General features: G+C 39.7%; 1 protein-coding gene across 7 annotated transcripts in view; it reads right to left on the minus strand.

The window, feature by feature from the left end:
• The window catches only part of DAAM (disheveled-associated activator of morphogenesis-like protein), a 192,260-nt gene that overhangs the window by 30,766 nt on the left and 141,944 nt on the right, over positions 1–19,550 (minus strand). For all 7 annotated transcript variants that reach the window (XM_072298358.1, XM_072298359.1, XM_072298360.1 and 4 more), the window contains one exon: positions 6,431–6,541. In XM_072298358.1, coding sequence (XP_072154459.1) covers positions 6,431–6,541 — 111 coding nt within the window. The remainder of the gene's footprint in view (positions 1–6,430; positions 6,542–19,550) is intronic.

Raw genomic sequence — 19,550 nt, forward strand, 5'->3', positions numbered from 1 at the left:
TCTCTGATAAATGAGTCGGAGCGCTTCTAGATAATAGCAGCAAACGCTTTGAGTCAGGTGAAACCTAGGAATTCAAATGCATTATATAATGCATCATATACTATTTCCAAAATTACTCCGTAGGTAATCACAAAGCAAAATTAGACAACTAATTAGATACATACTCACATTACAAAGGTACTATGAATCATCAAGCTAACGCCAAGAACTGACACTTAGATCTTTATTAAAAACTAATATGTTTGTTGTTAATGAATTTAGAATCCCGGCAGATTCCATCTTTTGCGGTTCCTTTTTACGAGGTACTAAGCACAAATATAATGTAATAATTCGGCACAAATATGACTGATTTAATGCTTGTTAATGAAGGAGGTTATAATTGTTATAACGTGACGTTTGTTGACTTGTCTCTGGTTGACGTTTGTCGATGGCGCTCTCTATTGTTTTCGCTTTGAGTTACGGGGATACGCGGTAAGGAGATGGCGCTCCTGGCGGGCGTGTCGTGAACCTTCCAGCAGGTAGATTCGCCCGCCAAATTTAAAATTTGGGAGATGCTAAGCGAAAACCGTTTAGTTTTAAGACTATTTGAACATCGAATAGTCATTCTACCCATTCAAGTAGATATTTGATGGCTTTTGACCGTGCTTAAGGAGAGATTATAATATAAAATCGTATTTTTTTATTTTCAGTGTACTTCTTGGCGGTAAATTTAAGATTTTTTTTTTTTCAGTGTACGGTGCCCACAAATAATATCTACGGTTTGTCCATGATGGGTTGTTTTCTCCCTATTTCGTTGAAAAGGCGAAAATGGCCGTGAGCTCCTGTATTAAAAGTAGCAGTTTTCTCTAAAAGCTGATGAGGTTAGAAAGTGGCATTTGGCATGGGGAATTCATCCATCAGGGGATCAAGCCGTCAACTTACCGAGACTCCTAGACGGAGCGCGGAGCCTATTTGCCAGATGTATAGTTTCATCGCATCATCGAAGATCGAAACACAACGGCATTCACTATCATTTTTTGAGAGAACCTGTTGTGTCAAAAGACATCATACTTGTTGTAACATATGCACCAACGAAGAACCAAGTTACCATCATTTTAACAAAAGGGGTTCTCTGAGCTAACAGTGAGTGTATGTCTGGAGACCCAAACGCACGGGTAGGAAAGTAAAGGGACCAAAGAAATGCAGGTTTTTAATTTATTTTTTCTCCCGCAACGCCATATGTTCGTTTTTATGGGTTGAAAAGTTTGCTAGGTGTTTTGATCGAAGGGAGAAGGGTTGAGCGTAATTGAAATTTTGTTGTCTTGTTGATGAATTTATTTAATTAGAAGCAACTACAGTAATTTACGAATATTTACTCCCACATAAATTGAAAAATTACTCAACGCTTGAAAAATCAAGATTCTTGAAGTCAAGAGATATTCTCCTTCGTTTTTGTTCGAAGAATATATTTCTTGCGTACTTATCACCTCCTTAATTAGGAGTGCAAAACAATTTTAGCTGCTCACAATTTCAATATTTCCAGCGAAAAGGAACGAGTTGGTTGAATCATCCACTAAAACTTGCCCACAACTTTCGAATTTTACAACGGCTATTCAACGGTGAAGTGCTAATTGCTGCATGTGCCAAAACGTCTAGACGGTATGGTCACTGCGAACCGGTTAAAATGTCGAATTCATCCTGATCCAACATTCAAGTGACCAGAAATGCGTCAAACGGTTCCGGTTACGCTCAACGTTAGCGACTGGATGCAGATTATCGAATACTGGCGTGAAACTGATCAATTGCAACCTGCAGCCTGCAGCGAGTGGATAGATTAACCTGACACTATCGCACAGGGTGTCTAGTAAAGCAGGCTGCCCAAAACTCAGTACTTTTACAGTACTTTTTCAGCACATACCCAGGAAATTCAGTACCTCCTCAACAAAAAAATTCAGTACATTGCCTTTAAAGCAAGCGAAGACAAGCAATTAAGCAAACTTTCAAACTGTCGTTTTTATTTTTGCGACGTTGGATTATTTTAGATCGACCTTTCCGTCAGTGTCGGGTCGAGAGCAGAGGTGGCGATCACCACTGAATAAGGTCGAAAACGCCACTTTTTTCACCCAGGAACTTAGATTTGCCTCCTCTAGTGAGGTGACTGATGAACTCACCCTCGAGTCAAATCGAATTAAACGAAAACCATGAAGCTCCTTTCCCATAGAGACGGAGCATTATTCCTTGAGGTAGTAGCACTGATGAGAGACGAATGTTGATGTTAAATTGGGTGGAAACCGCAGTTGAATCGCATTAAGTTCCCAGGGCCTACTGCCCTCCTCAACAAGTCGACAATAGCTCCGATCACAGAGTTTGAGTTTACTAATTAGGCCGACGCTGAGTAATTTTTATGAGCGACTCGACACGACCATCATTCACCGGCGGCAAGTCTCCCAAACATGACAACTGCTCTGTTGCCGAGCTAATGTCAATTATTTACTCTGCAATGAGCTCCGGATTTTCAGCATCGCGGAAACATCCATTTTACACATCGTGCCATATCGTAGCAGCGCTAAAAATACTATGCCTCAACCTGAATGATTCGAACCAGATTTTTGGTAAAATTGTCTAAGACGCATGCCTATTGAAAAAAAAAAAAAAAAAAAAAAAAAAAAAAAAAAAAAAAAAAAAAAAAACTAAACCATAATGAAAGATTGAACCATGCCTTTGCTTTGGTTGAAACTTGAACAGCAGTGGATTGGACAAATCTGCAATCTACGAGTACCTATCACCAATCATTTTTTGTTTTATTTGTTGAAAAAGAAATTAGGAAAAAAGGAGATACAGGTATAAAAGAAATTTTACAGCTAATTTTCAGCTAGATTTAAGCTAATTGTTCAGTATCACTCTCAGTGGTTACTGCGGGACTAGAAACGACTTTTCTCACCATAAAACTAATTGTAAAAAGGACACTAAATGAAGGCGACAGGACTGATTTTGAGAAATCATCTTGTGATAAACTTGCGTAGCCCCGCACTGAGAAAAAATTATTGTTATAATTACCATATTAGTGGTGTTCAATATGAACTCTGAATTAGTAGTTGCCATGACGAATAATAGAGATATATGTATTTTTACCATTAAATGGTAATTTTACTACTGCACACTAAATTACGATTGCTCCAGTAAAAATATCACCATTATTGGTTATGGCCACTACTAATTAAGAGTGCATATTGAACATCACTAATATGGTAATCATAACTATAGTTTTTTCTCAATGCGTGTTGGTAGGGAATCATTAAAATGGAGCTCTTCAATGGAATTGATTTTTCGTACTTATCGCTGGACTTACCCTCAAGAGACGGAAGTCTGAAGTGTTTCTTAAACAGAGGGAATCAGAAATTTCGAAAATTCCACACATCATTATGTAAAATCGGGCAGATCTGTCTATATGGAGGGTGAATGGGATAAAAAAGTAAATATGTGCTGGTACATATGGCAACGGAGGGAAGAAGATTCAGAGTTACGGCGCACGCGTACGAGATCAAAGGCGCCGAGTTGATTTTTCATCGTTGTTACAATTAATTAAACTGACGACATCCTCAAAAAATCAATCATCCCGAAGACCCCGAAGATCTTTATCGTTGGCTTGCAGGCTGATTCTTAGAATACGAAGTCATGTCTTCTTGGTTTTACTTTTACAAGAGGATGCAGTGAATGAAAAATGATTTTTGGACGATGAGTACTTTCTCTTCCATGGCTGGTAGACCTTCTGAGAAGCAAGACCTTACGCGGAAGAAATAATCGAAGTCCTAAAGAGTCCTTGCTATATTTAAACTTTAACCTCATGACGACTTACACACTGAAAAAAAACATAGTGGATCTAGGGTGCAGACTCTTGAAAACATTGACAAGAAAAAATACTCTTGATTGAATCGGATTTTTGCTCAAATCAAAACGAAATCCGCTTAAATTAAGAGGCTTGGTTCTTGATTTAAGTTAGATTCTGATTGAATGAAGAGTACTTTTTCTTGTCGATGTATTTAAGAGTCTGGACTCTAGATCCAATGTGTTTTTTTTCCAGTGCAGATTAAATAGTGTGCATCAAAAATGATTTCTTTTCAAAAGAGGTTTGATTTCTAGTCAAAGAGAATTTAGACAGTTCAATTCCGAACGAATTTCTAGGGTTCATGAAGAGGAGGATCGATTAATGGGATTTATTTTTTTTCTAACTGATGGGAGATCAATTTAGGCACTCCAAGAAGGAAAGGGAAAGAGTTTTTTGGGGCATCCTCTTTGGTGGTTTCACAGGTTGCTTTTCAATGCTTTATTTTATGGTAGGAATCACTGGTTGAGAAGCTTTCTTTAAAGTGAGGTCACATTGTGGGGTAGAATTTTTCTAGTGCTACGTCTCAATAATGAATGCAGGAACTTTTTAGGAAAACGTGTCATTGGAGGAGAGATACTTTTTCAAAACATAGTCATAGAACATATTTATATCGTCCCGTTTTAAATATCCCTCCCCTTAGCCCCCTGCCCTGGAGGCACAACTTATTTTAATACCCTTGACTTAAGTTCTTTAGTCTTAAGTCAAATATATAGTATAAAAATATTTATTACTTCTGAATAAGAAGGCTACATTAATAAAGTTAAAAAAAAAAAAAAAAAAACCTTTTTCAAGCGTACGTTCTACTTCATAAGGGTTCCCTTTATAATAGGTAATGTTTGCACTGAGATTGCCAAAACGTTGCGATTTTCTCTTCTTTTTTAGATACTTCTGATTCCTCTCTAAACCCACCCTAACGTTTTCCCCCCTACCCCCTTCCCACTCACCGCAACCCGCGACAGGCTCTAATGACTAAGATATGTAATTGTGGATGGCCTAAAGGAAAATCAGAAGTTTCTAGGAAAAAAGAAGAAAAAGTCGCGACGCTTTGGCAACCTCAGCACGAACTTTTCACTAATTCCCGGAAAGAGACGCCCTACAAACGCGGGCGGGATATCGCGAGTAAAAAATTCATGAGTATTCAAGGTATGGCGGCGCGTTTTGCGTTTTGGCGCGCGCCGCGATTGATTTGTATCAATCGATCATGAAGCATGGATGTCGATGAGTCAGGTGGGGCTGAAGCCTAGCGAGGAACACGGCCTAGTTCCGCCGCGCCGCGCCGCGCCGGCATGGCATCGGCACTGATCTTAGACTTGGAATCAATTACCCACGTCAAAAGTGATGTTTCGTTTGACCTGCGTCTGTCGCGGCGACTCGTTGTTTTAGAAAGCTCGCTAGTGCGCGCATTCGTACTTTCTGCCTTGTGCGTCTTTCAGGTGTCTTGGTGCCCACCTGCCGGCGCCGACGCGAGGTGGATGAGACGTCGAAATTTGAGCGCCATGTGGGGGATGGTTTAATGAATGGATCTTAACATAAGTCAAAATAGCGATTTTTCAACTTTTCTAAAAGCGTACATATTCTTACAAGTATATCAAGTATATTTCGACAAGTTTAGTTCTATTTCCATCTTTCATCCGAATCTTCATCATAATTTTCTGCACTAGTTTTTAGTAGGTCTGGCTCAGTTGGTATTTTGGTCCACTTTCAATGACTCGTCACCTTGAGGTCTGATATTTAATTTCAAAGCATTAAACTACACTGGAAAAAAAAAAAAAAAAAAAAAAAAAAAAAAACACATTGGATCTAGAGTACAGACTCTGGAAAACATTGGCAAGAAAAAATACTCTTGATTCAATCAGATTTTTGCTTAAATCAAAAGGAAATCCGCTCAGATTAAGAGGCTTGGTTCTTGATTTAAGCAAAAATCCGATTGAATCAAGAGTATTTTTTTTTGTTGATGTTTTTAAGAGTCTGGACTCTAGATCCACTGTGCTTTTTTTTCAGTTTAATTTCGAATTACAGTTGCCTCTAAAGTCTAGAGCACAGATGTTAATTTAAAAAAAGGACATTTCAGATTTTCCGCACATGGAAAAAAGTGTTAGGGATTATCCTCTAAAATTGTGGTACCACTCCAATTTGTTGGATTATATGGGCAATTCCAATTAATTGTGGTAGTACCGCAATTCAAGTTGGGGTAGTTCGGCGACATTCCGGTTCGTATCTTAATTTATCGGGGTACTACTGCAACCAATTGGAAATGCGCATATCATCCAACAACCCCTAACTCTTTTTCCGTGCTGAGTCCTGTCAGTGATATAAATGAAAAAAAGGGAGACGAAGAGAAAGAAATGGACTGTGGAGTGGTAAAACCAAGATATCGCTGTTCCTTTGAAGTAAGAGTTCAACTTAATTTCATGCGAGCTCTGGAAAGCATAAACACACTTACGGACTACGCTAACTTCAAAAGGTAGTTACACCTTCTCGTTAGAAGAGCGACGATATATGGTTTTAAGTCTGAGCTTTTATAATTGTTCTCGATAATGTTGAATTTAGGGGAAGAAAACTTACTTGGAGACAGCCGCACCAGCCTTTGCGGCCTCTTACGGCCGGCATACTCGGCAGCAGTGACGCTATACGGTCGGCCAAGCCAGCTGCGTTCAAGGGGCACCCTGACACCGCCTGCAACATAAAATATTCACTTTTACCAACACGTACAAATGATGGAATAGGTTATTCATGTTCAAAATTGATTCAAATTGCATTGCATGATTAGAGTCCCTTTATACTGAGAGTCAAGACAATGTGAATCCATTTCTGATTGGTTCCCGTATTTTAGGCCTCCACAGTGTCACAAACGGGAATAAAAGATTACATTTTCACCGATTGCAAAGATTATAATCTGGAGTGGACCAGGGAATGACGGGTTCGGCAAGGAACAAACGGAATGAGAAAAGGAACGAAGAAAGGGATTTGAGAATGGGCCGATCAAAGATTACGAAAGACGTTCAATTTCTGTAATCTTTATTCCCGTTTGTGACTCCATGAGGGGGTGTTGTCTTGACTCTCAGTATAAAGGGACTCTATGCATGATCAGAGCATGGAAAAATCTCATCAGCACCCAGCATTTAATAAATGATAACTTATTCAATACCGGGAATAACCAATACACCGTATACATTTTTGCATGATTAATTCAAGACCTATGTACAGTGATTTTTCAAATTGAGAGATCATTAATGTCACTCTCGCTCAAAGATGTGCTTGATTATCGCGGTGCATTTTCAGTTTTCGATTACTCCTTAGTTTCTTCATAATTTGATCGTGTCAAAACCACATACTCATGATCATCTTTGGGACAGAATTCCGAGATCAACACGTGAGGCCCATAAGGTATCCGTTATCGCCACCTGTTTGGGTCATGAGGAATATGAGTGATTCAAGTCTCTATCCATTACGGGTAAAAGAAAGCACAAATTGCGTACGCAATTTACAACACTCAGAGATTAAAGACAGGTTGATGAATGAAGAGCTGGAACATAAAAGCCGGGCACCCGGACTTAATCTCTCCTAGATTTCAAGACTGCTCAAACTTGAATTATACAGCTAGGCAAACATAGATGGTTCACTAATTTTTTAGACTTATTTTTTTGGGTGTGAGTGTCACCTCCGCCGGACGGCGGACGACTCGCCTACAGGTGTCCGATCTGATTGAAGGCGACGAACTTTTACCCGCCGCGTTTCTTTTCGGTGGGAAGGACAGGACATAAACAGAGGCGCTTCTTTCACTCTGGACGTGATTTGACAAGCAGATAAGCTAATGCACGCTCCCGCGGTTAAGCAACCCGTCGTACGAGCGGCTATTAATGAATGCAGGCGCCGTATTAACTAACCGACGACGACGCACAAGTGGATATAGTCAATCGGAGAGGTCGCACATAAAATTTAAGACTAAAACTGCAAACTTCGATGTTTCTTTCGTCACATTTTTAATTTTAAGGGGTACATAGAGCAGAAAATTTCACGAGGAAACCAATATAACATGGTGTCTAGAATTTTTGACAAGGACCATTCCCCGATTTTCAGGAGCTCATTCCCAGATGAGAAACCGAAGTTTTCTCCCACTTCCCCGGGATTTTCTGGGGGAAGAGCATACAAATTCTCCAGAGTTCCATCGGTGAATATCGATTTTAATTCATCTTTCAGCCGTTTCTTTGGCGCACATTCAAAATTTGAATTTCGATAGGGTTCCTGATGATTATTATCATCTGCTCAACCAAAGCTTCTCCATTCTTTTGATGATTTGAAGATTCGAATGTGTCATTCAAGAAGTCAATGTTAGCGCTTGGTCAGATTAGACCGCCAAATTTGAGAACGAAATGATCCCAAAGCGGTAGAAGAGATTCCCGGTTTCTGGAACAGATTCCCTGATTTTTCCCTGATTTTCCCGGTAGATTTTCATTCCCTGATGAATCCCGGTCTTCCCCGTTCTAGACACTATGCAATAAAACCACTTTTAAAACCTCAAAGTTTTGTTTAAACGGAGTTATAAGCATTTAAAGTTTCTTAAGATTTTGTCCGACCTTTCTCATCGACTCGATCCACTGTGCGACGTTCTGCTTGGTGACCGACAGGTCGGTCGGTTCTTTTTCTCTCTTATGCCTTTGCTCCTCTGTGCTAGGAGCATCTTGTCCGAAACTAGACTCGGTGACTGATGAGAAATTGATACGGTGTAATTATTACTCCTTCGACTGTACTTTTGGGATGATCCTGGACCGAATGTTTCTAGTATTGGGGCCAGCTTACATAATGTGCCTGAAAAGGGGAGGTCCTGTTCCTGAGTCAGCGTTTCCCTCTATTCTGTCGTGCTAAGGAAAAACGCCGTATGAACCTTTAGACGTTGCCCGATTTACTTCAATAAAAAATAATTTTCTTGGAGCAATGCGAACATTTTTCTTCAAATTTTATAAATAACTTTGTTCGCAATTTGATCGAAAGTATCTTAAAATTTCGAGAGGAAATATGAATAACTTTCCTTACAAATACATATTTTATCTGGAGAAATTTGGCAACTCTCGAATGTTCATACAGCGTTTTTCTTCTCAGCACGGCAGTATTGCACTGTAAGGAATATCTGACAGGGTGAGAGTGCATCACCAGAGTGCATTTGAGTATGAAGCCTATTTCTCCTCAGAAAATTGTCGTTTGCCGGTCGAAACAATATAACGTAACTCCGTTCCACGGTTGCAAAATTGACTCGAAAAACATAATTTTACAAGAGTGAACTTGCACAATTTTCGTTGAAAATTTTTCTAATTTTTGTACGAGATACGAAGAAAAACTAGTCTGATGTTCAGCTAAAAATTCTCAAGATTCTTCTGGTAAAACAAAAATTTACGCGAGGTTTGGTAACATTGAAAAGTAGTTACATTCTTTTGTCCAGGAAACGACGAAATGTGATATGAGCTGCCTCCTCAAAGCGGAGTTTACGCTACAGCTGAACGGTGAAAAAGTTTATATAAGAAAACTGATGGCGAGTACCTAAAACGCTAGACGAAAGCACTACTTGGTATGAATGAAAGGTGTAAAAAAAGTTCGCCTGACGCATGCGCACATAAACTTCATGTGTTTTACACTCAGTTCAACGTACTGAAAAATATTGTACTGATAGAAATTATGATGTGAAAATGACAACTGACGCATATAGGTACTAAACAGCCGCATTAAAGGCTTAGCCACAAGTTCCTTATTAAAGATACCATTACTTCCACTTTACGATCGCAGCAAGGAGACACTACTACGTTTTCAATTCAGTCATTCATTATTTACAGTACGGAGGAACGGTTTTCTGGGGTGTCACTGGATCTTTGCAACACGTTTCTTTAGCACACATTCCAAGCTTCGTCCTCAGCCGCTTCTTGACACAGCATTGTGTCATGTTGCCTATTAGCTAATGACCTCTGGAGCTAATTGAAGTGTCAGCGGCCCTGTTAGAGGGATGAGGCTACAACGCTACGCGACGTGAAAGCGAAAAGCAGCTTTAAAGAAGTATTGAAACTTGCGCGAGTAACGAGGCCCAATGGAAAACGTTCATTTCGATTAATCGATTGCTGTTTGTGGTCACTTATTAGCAGATGAACCGTGGATTGAATACATTCTTTTCAATGCTGCTATGGAGGCGGCATGTTCTGTTAACCTTTGGTAACCGGTCCCGCAATCTGTGAGTGGTTAGGCTGGGGGTGAGTATTCAACGCTCGCCTAATTAAAACCCGTGCCAATATTTTCAGGACGTCTCAGAAAATTGAGAGAGAGGCTGGTAATAGTGACAGCCCAGGTGCAAGGTTCAAACGAGGCAAAATTCCTCATCACGTATTTTTGAAGTTGAGGATTCTGTCCGGCTGCTAATCGGGAGAAATTTAGTTCTCACATTAAAATCGGATTCAGAGAGAAAAAAAAAATACAAACATGAAAAGATGACAAAATCTCTCATTTCCCGAGAGTATATCTCTAATTTTATCGTTTTTCTGTGATACAATAGACAGTACCTTTAAATAGTCGAGTTAAGACTAAGAGAGAAACCGAACACGGAATTTGGCTTGGAACGGCGCAGCGCAGATACATATGCCGATGATGACGAGATCTTGAGATGAAAAGGAGAAACTCTCGGCGTGGTTGGCATGTAACACATATTAGCGCCTACAAGACTGCATGAATACTTCACGCATTGCGTCAAAGACAGTGCGGTCGCTGCGGTCAGCAGCGGGCGCCGTGAAACGCATAGCGCCTACAAGACTGCATGAATACTTCACGCATTGCGTCAAACACAGTGCGTGCAGCAGCGGTCGGCTCAGTGCGGTCAGGGCGACGCGGCGCGGTGGCGGAATTTTAACTTATTAGACCACATTTATGTTTGTTCTTTCATAATTTTTTCGTTCATTTCTTATGAATGGAAGGCCTTGTCCACACAGAGATAGGTTTACGGAACTTAACTTTCGCGCCGAGTTCTGTGAACTTTTGCCGGTAGCATTGACAGGGCTTTCGCAAAAAAATGTGTCCAACACGAGTAAACGCGTCTTATGCAACCCTCCCCCTCCGGTACGTTCACTTGATGGCTTTTATTGATGCTTCAAAACGAATGAGAAGGGGTAGGAGAAAGAGAGAAGTGGAGAGAAATGAGAAGAAAGTGGAAGTAGGAGAGAAAAGAGGAAACTAAGAAGAGGAAGGATATGAAATTTTATGAAGAAAAAAGATTCAACTCAACTACTTAACTTACTTACGAAATACTTCAAAGTAGTCTATTTCTTTCAAGAAGAATGCTTTTTCACATCGCGTAAAACGAATCCGCGTTAACTCGAAAAACGTTAAATTATACGCAGCAAGATAATTTAATAATATACTGATAATTCTTTTGATCCACATTGGATTTGATTGTAGTACATCTTGACTAAAGTATTTTATTTGGACCGACAATGAGTGATAATTTGTCCATGTATTTTTATTCTCTCTTTCTCCCCTAATCCCTCCTACTTCCTCCTTTTCCCTAGTTAATTTTGCGAAGATACTAGGGGGCTCCGCCCCCTTGCCGCTTTACACTCTTCGAACTCCCCTTCCCCACCTCGTTCATCGAGCGTCTTAAAAATAATTTTATTAAAATAGAAAGGATTTCACACATTTTCTGCAGAAGTTTTACAGTTAACACTACTAGGATCCTACGACAATTTTAATAATTTCAGTGGTGTATATAGCTGGCATTGAACATTGATTTGCGTCACAAATATAGTGGAAAATTTAATTTTCTAGATTGAATTTTCTAAGAAAGCCTTTGCGTCACTGCAAGAAAATCTCACGGGGGAATTACTATAGTTTAACATTTCCTGCTCCTACTATGCAAATACGTGGTCATTGCTAATTCCTGAAGTTCTGGACGCTTTTGTCGGCTAAATTACAAAAAACAGACGGCGAGCACAGACGGACATACATAGTTCTAATGTCAATGAATATTTCTACATAATTTTGTTTGGTCAACTCAAATAATAGTTATTTTGGAGCGGAGTATGTGGCTTGCATTACTCGGGATTCGATTGTATGATGAGACCTTCTGACATTAGAAACTCTACCGCGGCGGTGCACCTTTGGACGGGATTACCAACCTTGCGGTGGCAGCTCTCCAAACAACTCAACCGGGAAATCGTCGGGCGCGCGAAGAATTTCTCCGGTAAAAAACGAGAAGTGTCATCTATGATATGCCTCCAGGCGGTGCTGCCATCTATACCATAAATTCTAGTACATAAAATGCACTGGAAAAAAACACATTGGATCTACAGTCCAGACTCTTGAAAGCATTGACAAGAAAAAGGACTCTTGATTCAATCAGATTTAAGCTTAAATCAAAAGGAAATCCGCTCAAATTAAGAGACTTGGTTCTTGATTAAAGCTTAAATCTGATTGAATCAAGAGTATTTTATCTTGTCGATGTTTTTAAGAGTCTGGACTCTAGATCCAATGTATTTTTTTTTCCAGTGTGTAAGTATTTGTTTCCGAGGTAACTATCGGCTATAAAGGGCACTTCAAGAGACATGGAACATACAAATTTTGAGTAGTTAAGTGGGGGAAAAGGGTACATGCATTTCGAGAGAAAAAAATGACGGAAGATGTCGGGGATAATGTAGAAATTAAAATTTTTTTTTTAAAAAAAAAGAAATTACTGGAATATTAAGAGTTTGTTCGGAGGCAACACTTGCAACATGCTGTGAAAACAAGCAACAATCGCATTTTGTTCGAAGTTGTTTTGTGTTGTGGCGGCGGGGCTTATTTGCGGGCGCAAAATTTGGGAACCCCTACAGCATCATTGTTGTACAACAACTGCAACGTGCTCAAAACAGGTCGTTCTTATGTTGTTCAAAAAAGCAACGCTGTTTTCTAACCTAAAATTGGAAGTTGCTCTCTCATTGGTTGTTTAAAATCGCGTAAAAAAAGCAAGAAAAAAACGGAGACATTTTGCTGTTTTGAACAAAACACGATTGAGATAACATGAGAACCTTAAATGTTCTATGATAGAGTATTAAACATTTATAAAGTTTTGATTGTTCATCAATTTTGGTTGTATAAAGGTCGAAAGGTTGAATTTGAGGGCGAATCTCGATAAAAAGTCGTTTAAAATTAATTAATTTTTCATGTAAACTTATGATGCAGTTAGTTGTGTAATTTTAACACTGTGAGGAATTGGAGATAGTTCATCCCTTCCAATTCAACAGCATGACTTTATTTGATGGTGCTGATGACCCCCCCCCCCCCCCCAAAAAAAAAAGAAGATAATTCTGGCAACTATGTGCATACATTCACGGGGGTTGAAAGCCGGATCAACAAGTGACACTGCCAAGCCTCAATGGATTTAGCCGTCAAGTAGCATCTTACGCCGAGGAGCCTAGACCTAGCAGATTCCGCTTCGACTTGACGCGAAGAAATCTTAAAATCCTGGTTCAATCCGACAACGTTAAACGTGTTCACTCATGTCACATTAAATAGTGGTTATGATCGTTTCGCCGCATCGAAGTGGGCGGAGAGGTTTTGATTTTTTAATTTGCGGTGCGGCCCATAAAACGAAGAGCCCGGAAGAATTCGAAAAAGGCACGATTCCTTGTCTTAAGCGACTGTGGCAGTGATGACAATGCATTTATTTACGATAAGTTTTACTTTACAGTTCATTGCAAAAATCGAAGAGTGATTCGTTTAGTCACTTAGCGGACTAATTTTTGGGACACTCCGACGCGGTGCTTACAGGAGCAGGGAGAGAAAGTAAAGGGCAATGAAAGGCAAAGAAAAGGATCCCGAGCTAGAGCGGGATCGGATCAGGTTAGATCGATACATCGTCGATTTGATCGATATCGATGGTGAAAGTAGTGAATGCCGAATCTCGAATTGTAACGTTGCAGATTTCTTGTTGCACTTCGAAAAAGTGATAAAAACTATCTCTTGGAATTCTTTAATTTTTACCTTTGGATCATCCTCAAGAAGAAACTCATTAAAAGGAGAACCTTAAGAGTTAAATTCTGATTTTTGCTCTTTTTTCCCCCGACATTGTAGGCATCTGAACAAAATAAAAAAAGCTTCGTAGGCTTACTAAGAGATTCTAGCTTTTCAAATGCGTCCAACAAACTTGGTTTTAACTGCAAGAAAAATATGTGCAGCATTACAATTTGTCCGCAATTTTTTGCGACTCTTGAGCCTTGACGCGGAGAAAAAAGAGTATCCACTCATGCGATGCTTACGGTGGATTCCACAACCTACCAACTTTTATAATTGATTGTAGTAACAATGTTAAGTTTGAGATAGCAATTATTTCAGTCCCGATCAAAATGCTGCATTGTTACCGGAAACTAAATAAGCCGTAGCACGAAAGTAACGTGCTAGAAAATCACAACCCAAAGTTTGAGATGGCAATTATTTCACCCCCGGTAAAAATGCTGCATTGTGACCGGAAACTAATAAGTCGTAACACGAAAGTAACGTGCTAGAAAACCACAATCCAAACTAGAAAAGAGGTTAGGGCGTTGAATTTATTATCAGCATCGTGATAGCGCCGATCCTCTTTTCTTCATGATGGTAAGATGGGCGATCATGATGTCAGAACGAGAAAATGGCACATTCCAAACTATGCTCCATCGAGAGACTATGGTCCCAGGAGACATCATGGAAGCCGATCTTTATAAGGCTACATTTCTCAACAGTTTTCTAGAGGAAGCTTTGAGCTTTCCTAGAGTGTGCGAAGTACTTTACACTGGAGCAAGAGTTTTTGGAATTCGGTTATTTAGCGGGAAACCGCGGCAACGTGGCCGCAAATTGAAAGTGTCTTATCAGTGTAAGGCGTAATTAAGATAAGTCTTGGCCGGTGAATGCAAATGCACCAGCAAATCGAAGGGCGCCGCCCCATCGCGGCGTGCGCGCGGTGCGCCGGTGAGGACGGGTCCATAAATTTTAGCTTCGTGGCGACGGGGCGCGGCGGGTGCGCGGGATTTGCGCGAAAAATGAAACCACTTTCGTCGGCGCATGCGCAGGCAATAGTATATGATCTCAGCGCCGCTCTACACAGTGAATTCAATACGAGCTTTTCGAGGCAAAAAACCAGGACCTCAGAGGATTGTTAAAATACCACAGTCCTACGCTACGCAGCAAAATCTCCAGATGCCGCTTCGCGTCATCGAAGAGCCGTTTTCTGGGTCATATTATTGTTACCTTCCGGCCAAAATATCACAAACGCCATGCGACGTTTCAAAATTTCCGCCGCCATATACTGTTTTACAGAGAAATTGTTCAAACTGAGTGCGGTAAACACGCACGGGTCGTAAGACAATGATGGAGTTTTTTAGGCATCGTGCGTAAAAAGTTCAGCGTAAAGCTGATATCTCATTACAGAGGGAAAAAGCTCCCTTACAAGTGCAATTTTCCCTCAAAGAGATGAGAAATTTTTGGTTGAATATGTTTGAAAATTTCATGAATTTTACCGACAGCACGAAGAAAATTCAGTGAACATCTCGAACAGTCTCGTTGAACGATTTCTCTGCAAAAAAATAAAATGACGGAGGAAATTTTGAAACGTCGCATGACACTTGTGATACTTTTGCCGAAATGTGACGTATGTTTTAAACATTCAGTGAAAGTGGGCTTATTAGAAATTATAATGCACTGACAGCCATACAAAGAATAGGATTTGGTCAAGTATACCTCTAAAATGAACTACGATAAGAATGAAAATTTTGGGTGTCGCGCCAAGCTCATTAATACACGATTAAAACAAACAAAAAATTTAAGTTTTGACCAAATCAATAGAAGAAAAATACGATTATAAAACTTTAAGAGCTTCATGTGTATTCCTTAAAACAGAAGTGTTGAAATAGAACAGAGAGGGGAAGAACGTGCTTCACGTCAGTCGACCTGAAGTCAGTTTTTCTTTTGAAAAACTGAAATGGAAAATTTCCATTATTTTTCGAATTTTGACCAAAGAGATAAGTTTTTGTTGCAAAATTCAATGATCTTGATGGGCCGAAATTTGATTTGGATAATCAGGCCAGGAACGCAAATCAGAGTTAGTTTGTCTGATTAAAACAAACTCACGTTCATCGGAAGCGAAGTCGTGAGTCCAATAAAGAGGACTCCATATTTCTAATAATTAACTTCAAGTGACTGAGATCGAAACAAAAAGACTCACTTCTCAAAACTGTGCACTTTTGGCTGCTGAGAGGATTTTCAACCTCGTGTGCGGTGAACGGAAGAAGACGGAAACTTTCTAGCCGGATTTATCAACACTCTCCCTGCTTACAATTTTGAGTTTCCAAACATTTTGACTACGGTCTTCGCTGGGAAGTTTCACCGGAGAAAAATATTGCATAATACTTTTGCATTGATATCGATAATAGCCCTTAAAGAAATAACATTGGATTATCACATGATCAGACGAAAATTTGATAAATGAGAAATCCTAACTTCAAGTCCTTGTTCAATTCTTGCTGCCCAACTTGAAATCTTCGTTCAATTCTCGCTGGGATTCTTTTATTCGTTTTATATTAATATTTTTTTGTGATGCACTTTTCCGATTGAGTTGGATGGGGGATTCCTCCCCCTTCAAGCCATAATCTTTAGAATCTGATAATTTCGACATACTTTTCCATAGTTCCAAAACATTTGCAAAATTAATTGTTTTTAAAATTGAATAGGGATAAAATTTACACCCAAGGCAACTATTTGAAGCGAACAAAAGAACGTGAAATTGAAAAATTTTACGGGTGCTCCAAAAATAGATCAGTGGGACGGTATGGGAAAATACACTGTTTCAGAGGCAGATTCTATTTGGAGCAAGGGGATAGTCATACTCTCACTGAAAAAAAAACTTACGGACTATATAGACATACCGTCCGTCCCGGGCTCAGAGGCCGAAAGTTCCGCGTGCTAAAGCCGTAGCTTCGATTCCTCCGGGTACTGCGCCCAGAGCTTTCGTCCTCTGAGCGCCTTCTTCACGATTTCATTCATAGTGCTTCTGTCTTCTCCAAGTTATAGAGACTTAATAGTTCTGTTACGAAAACATATTGCGTCTAACTTTTCACTAAATGCGCCGTAATATATAGGCAAAAAGTCAATTTGGGCCCTAAAAAATCTTCAATGGCGCCTAAAAATCGGGCTTGATGCGCCACATGGCTCCTAAAACTCAAAGGTGAGTTTCGAACACTGATATATACAAAGGGTTACGGTCAAAGTTGTGAGATTTTTGTAATTGGGAGCCACGTCGTGTTCAGACGATTACGGACGGGGAATGTAAATATCTGGAGCCAGAATGCAAGACGACGCGACGCACGGTCGGCATGCTGTGCGGCGTGCGTCACGGTCAATGCTATGACCACGGCTGCACCGTAGGACGCCGCGCCGAAGACGCCGGACCGCAGAAAAACGCGAGGCGACGCGACGCGCGGGTGAGAAGGGGGCGCGGCTTGCACGTCCGCATTTGCGTTGGTGATTACCGTAACACGTCCGATTAACTTTCTTACTATTTTCGGGGAACCTTTTGTTCCGACAAGGCACTGTTGCCGCTGCTCTGCCTTTAGAATGCAGTAAAGTCTCGGTTATACGCGATGATTGAAAATCGCGGGATCGCGAATAATCGAAATCGCGGATAAAAAGTAGGAATCAGGCACTGAAAAAAAAAAACACGTTGGATCTAGAGTCTAGACTCTTAAAAACATCGACAAGAAAAAGTACTCTTGATTCGATCAGAATCTAGCTTAAATCAAGAACCAAGCCCCTTAATTTAAGCGGATTTCGTTTTGATTCAAGCAAAAATCCGATTGAATCAAGAGTATTTTTTTTTGTCAATGTTTTCAAGAGTCTGGACTCTAGATCCGATGTGTTTTTTTTTTCTCAGGGGGCCCAAATTTGGTCAGTTTTTTCACTTAAAGGTACAACATCCATCGATGAGTCCAAACCGCACCGCCGGCCAATCAGAAGCGCTGAGCCGGACTCTAAGTTCAGTTGAGACTCGTCTTAAGTATATTTGAGTACGGTGGAAGGACCAACAAAATTCGGCCCCAGGACGTGGTTGATAGTTTTCCCCATTTTCTGCATTCAGACGCTTAGTAAATCATTAACATAGTTCCCTTGCGTATAGGGAATACATGTGAACAATAAATTTGACACGACAACAAAACACAGTAAAATGGGGTAAAATCTTGAAAACCCATTTTTTCAGCCTATGCCCTGTTTTTTTGTGTTTTTTCGTTTCGTATTACGGCGGGCTCTCTTTATCAACTAGAAATTCCTCTTTATCAACTAGACTTTGATCACAATGAATCAGCTGAAAAAATCTATAATATTAAAGCAATTTTGCACACAATCGTAAAAATAGAACCCATTAAAATTAACCCCAAAATCATCCCTCAATGCAAACGGTGCTGTGGATATTTCCATACAGCAAACTTTTGCCAAAAAAGCCCTCGCTGCGTAAAATGCGCTGGCAAACATTATTCTCATGAATGTGAGCATAAAGGGATGATTGCAAATCCTAAATGCGCAATCTGCGGCAACATCGGACACCCAGCAAGCTATAGAGGCTGCCCTGTAGCAAAAGAACTACAGAATACCAGAAAAAAGCAACTAAAAATGAAAAAACAAAATTCAACCTCAGCTCATACAACTAAAACAGTCATAAAAAATTCCCAACCAAAAAAACTGGAAAAAACTTTTGCTCAAGCAACCCAAGGAAACGCTAATCCTTCAGAGAAATTAATAGAAACGCTCTTAAAAACAATAGAGAGCTTAAACGAACAAATTATATCCTTAAATAACAAAATTAGCAAAATGGAAACCTCAGGCAGGAGATGAAAGATTCCTTTTCTATATCTTCATTATCTTATATGTCTTTTCTCATTTTGTCTTATTATTATGTCTTTTGTAATCAACAATATGAATGTCTTTTCAAACACTAATATTGATAATTTATCGATTACAGATCTAAATGACGACATTGACTTTACTGATGTAATCAAGTTAAAAGCACGTGCCAAAACGGAAGCTTTGACAATAATAGCTTGGAATTGCGGAGGACTGACACGGACAAAGGCCGAGGAACTCAACGTGACGCTAAGAGACTTCGGTGTGGACATCGTCCTCATATCGGAAACATGGTTCACCAAAAACGATTTTAAAAGATATTTCGAAGGGTATAAAATGTACAACTCTTTCCATCCCTCCAACAAAAAAAGAGGAGGATCATCAATCTTAATTAAAAACAACATAGAGCATAATTTAATCAAAATCATTCAAACAGATATCTTCCAATCAGTAGTAATCAAACTGCCATCTGCTATTGGAGACTTTAATTTAGCATCAATATACGCTCCACCAAATAACATAATCACCACCGCAAATTTCCTAGAACTCTTCAGAGAACTAGGACAATCTTTTTTAATAGGCGGTGACTTTAATTCAAAAAACCCTATCTGGGGGTCTAGACTGACAAACCCCAAAGGTAAAAATCTTTTTGAAGCTGTCAAAAAAATAAACGGTAATTTCATTTCACCTGGTAAACCCACCAATTTTCCATATAATCAGAGTCACAAGCCCGACATCATAGACTTTTTTATATTTAAAAACCTAAATCTCATAAACAAAACAGTTTGTGATACTCTCCATTCCCCAATAGTTGGAC

Source organism: Bemisia tabaci, chromosome 3, assembly GCF_918797505.1.
Source record: "Bemisia tabaci chromosome 3, PGI_BMITA_v3".
Classification (NCBI taxonomy): Eukaryota; Metazoa; Arthropoda; class Insecta; order Hemiptera; family Aleyrodidae; genus Bemisia; species Bemisia tabaci.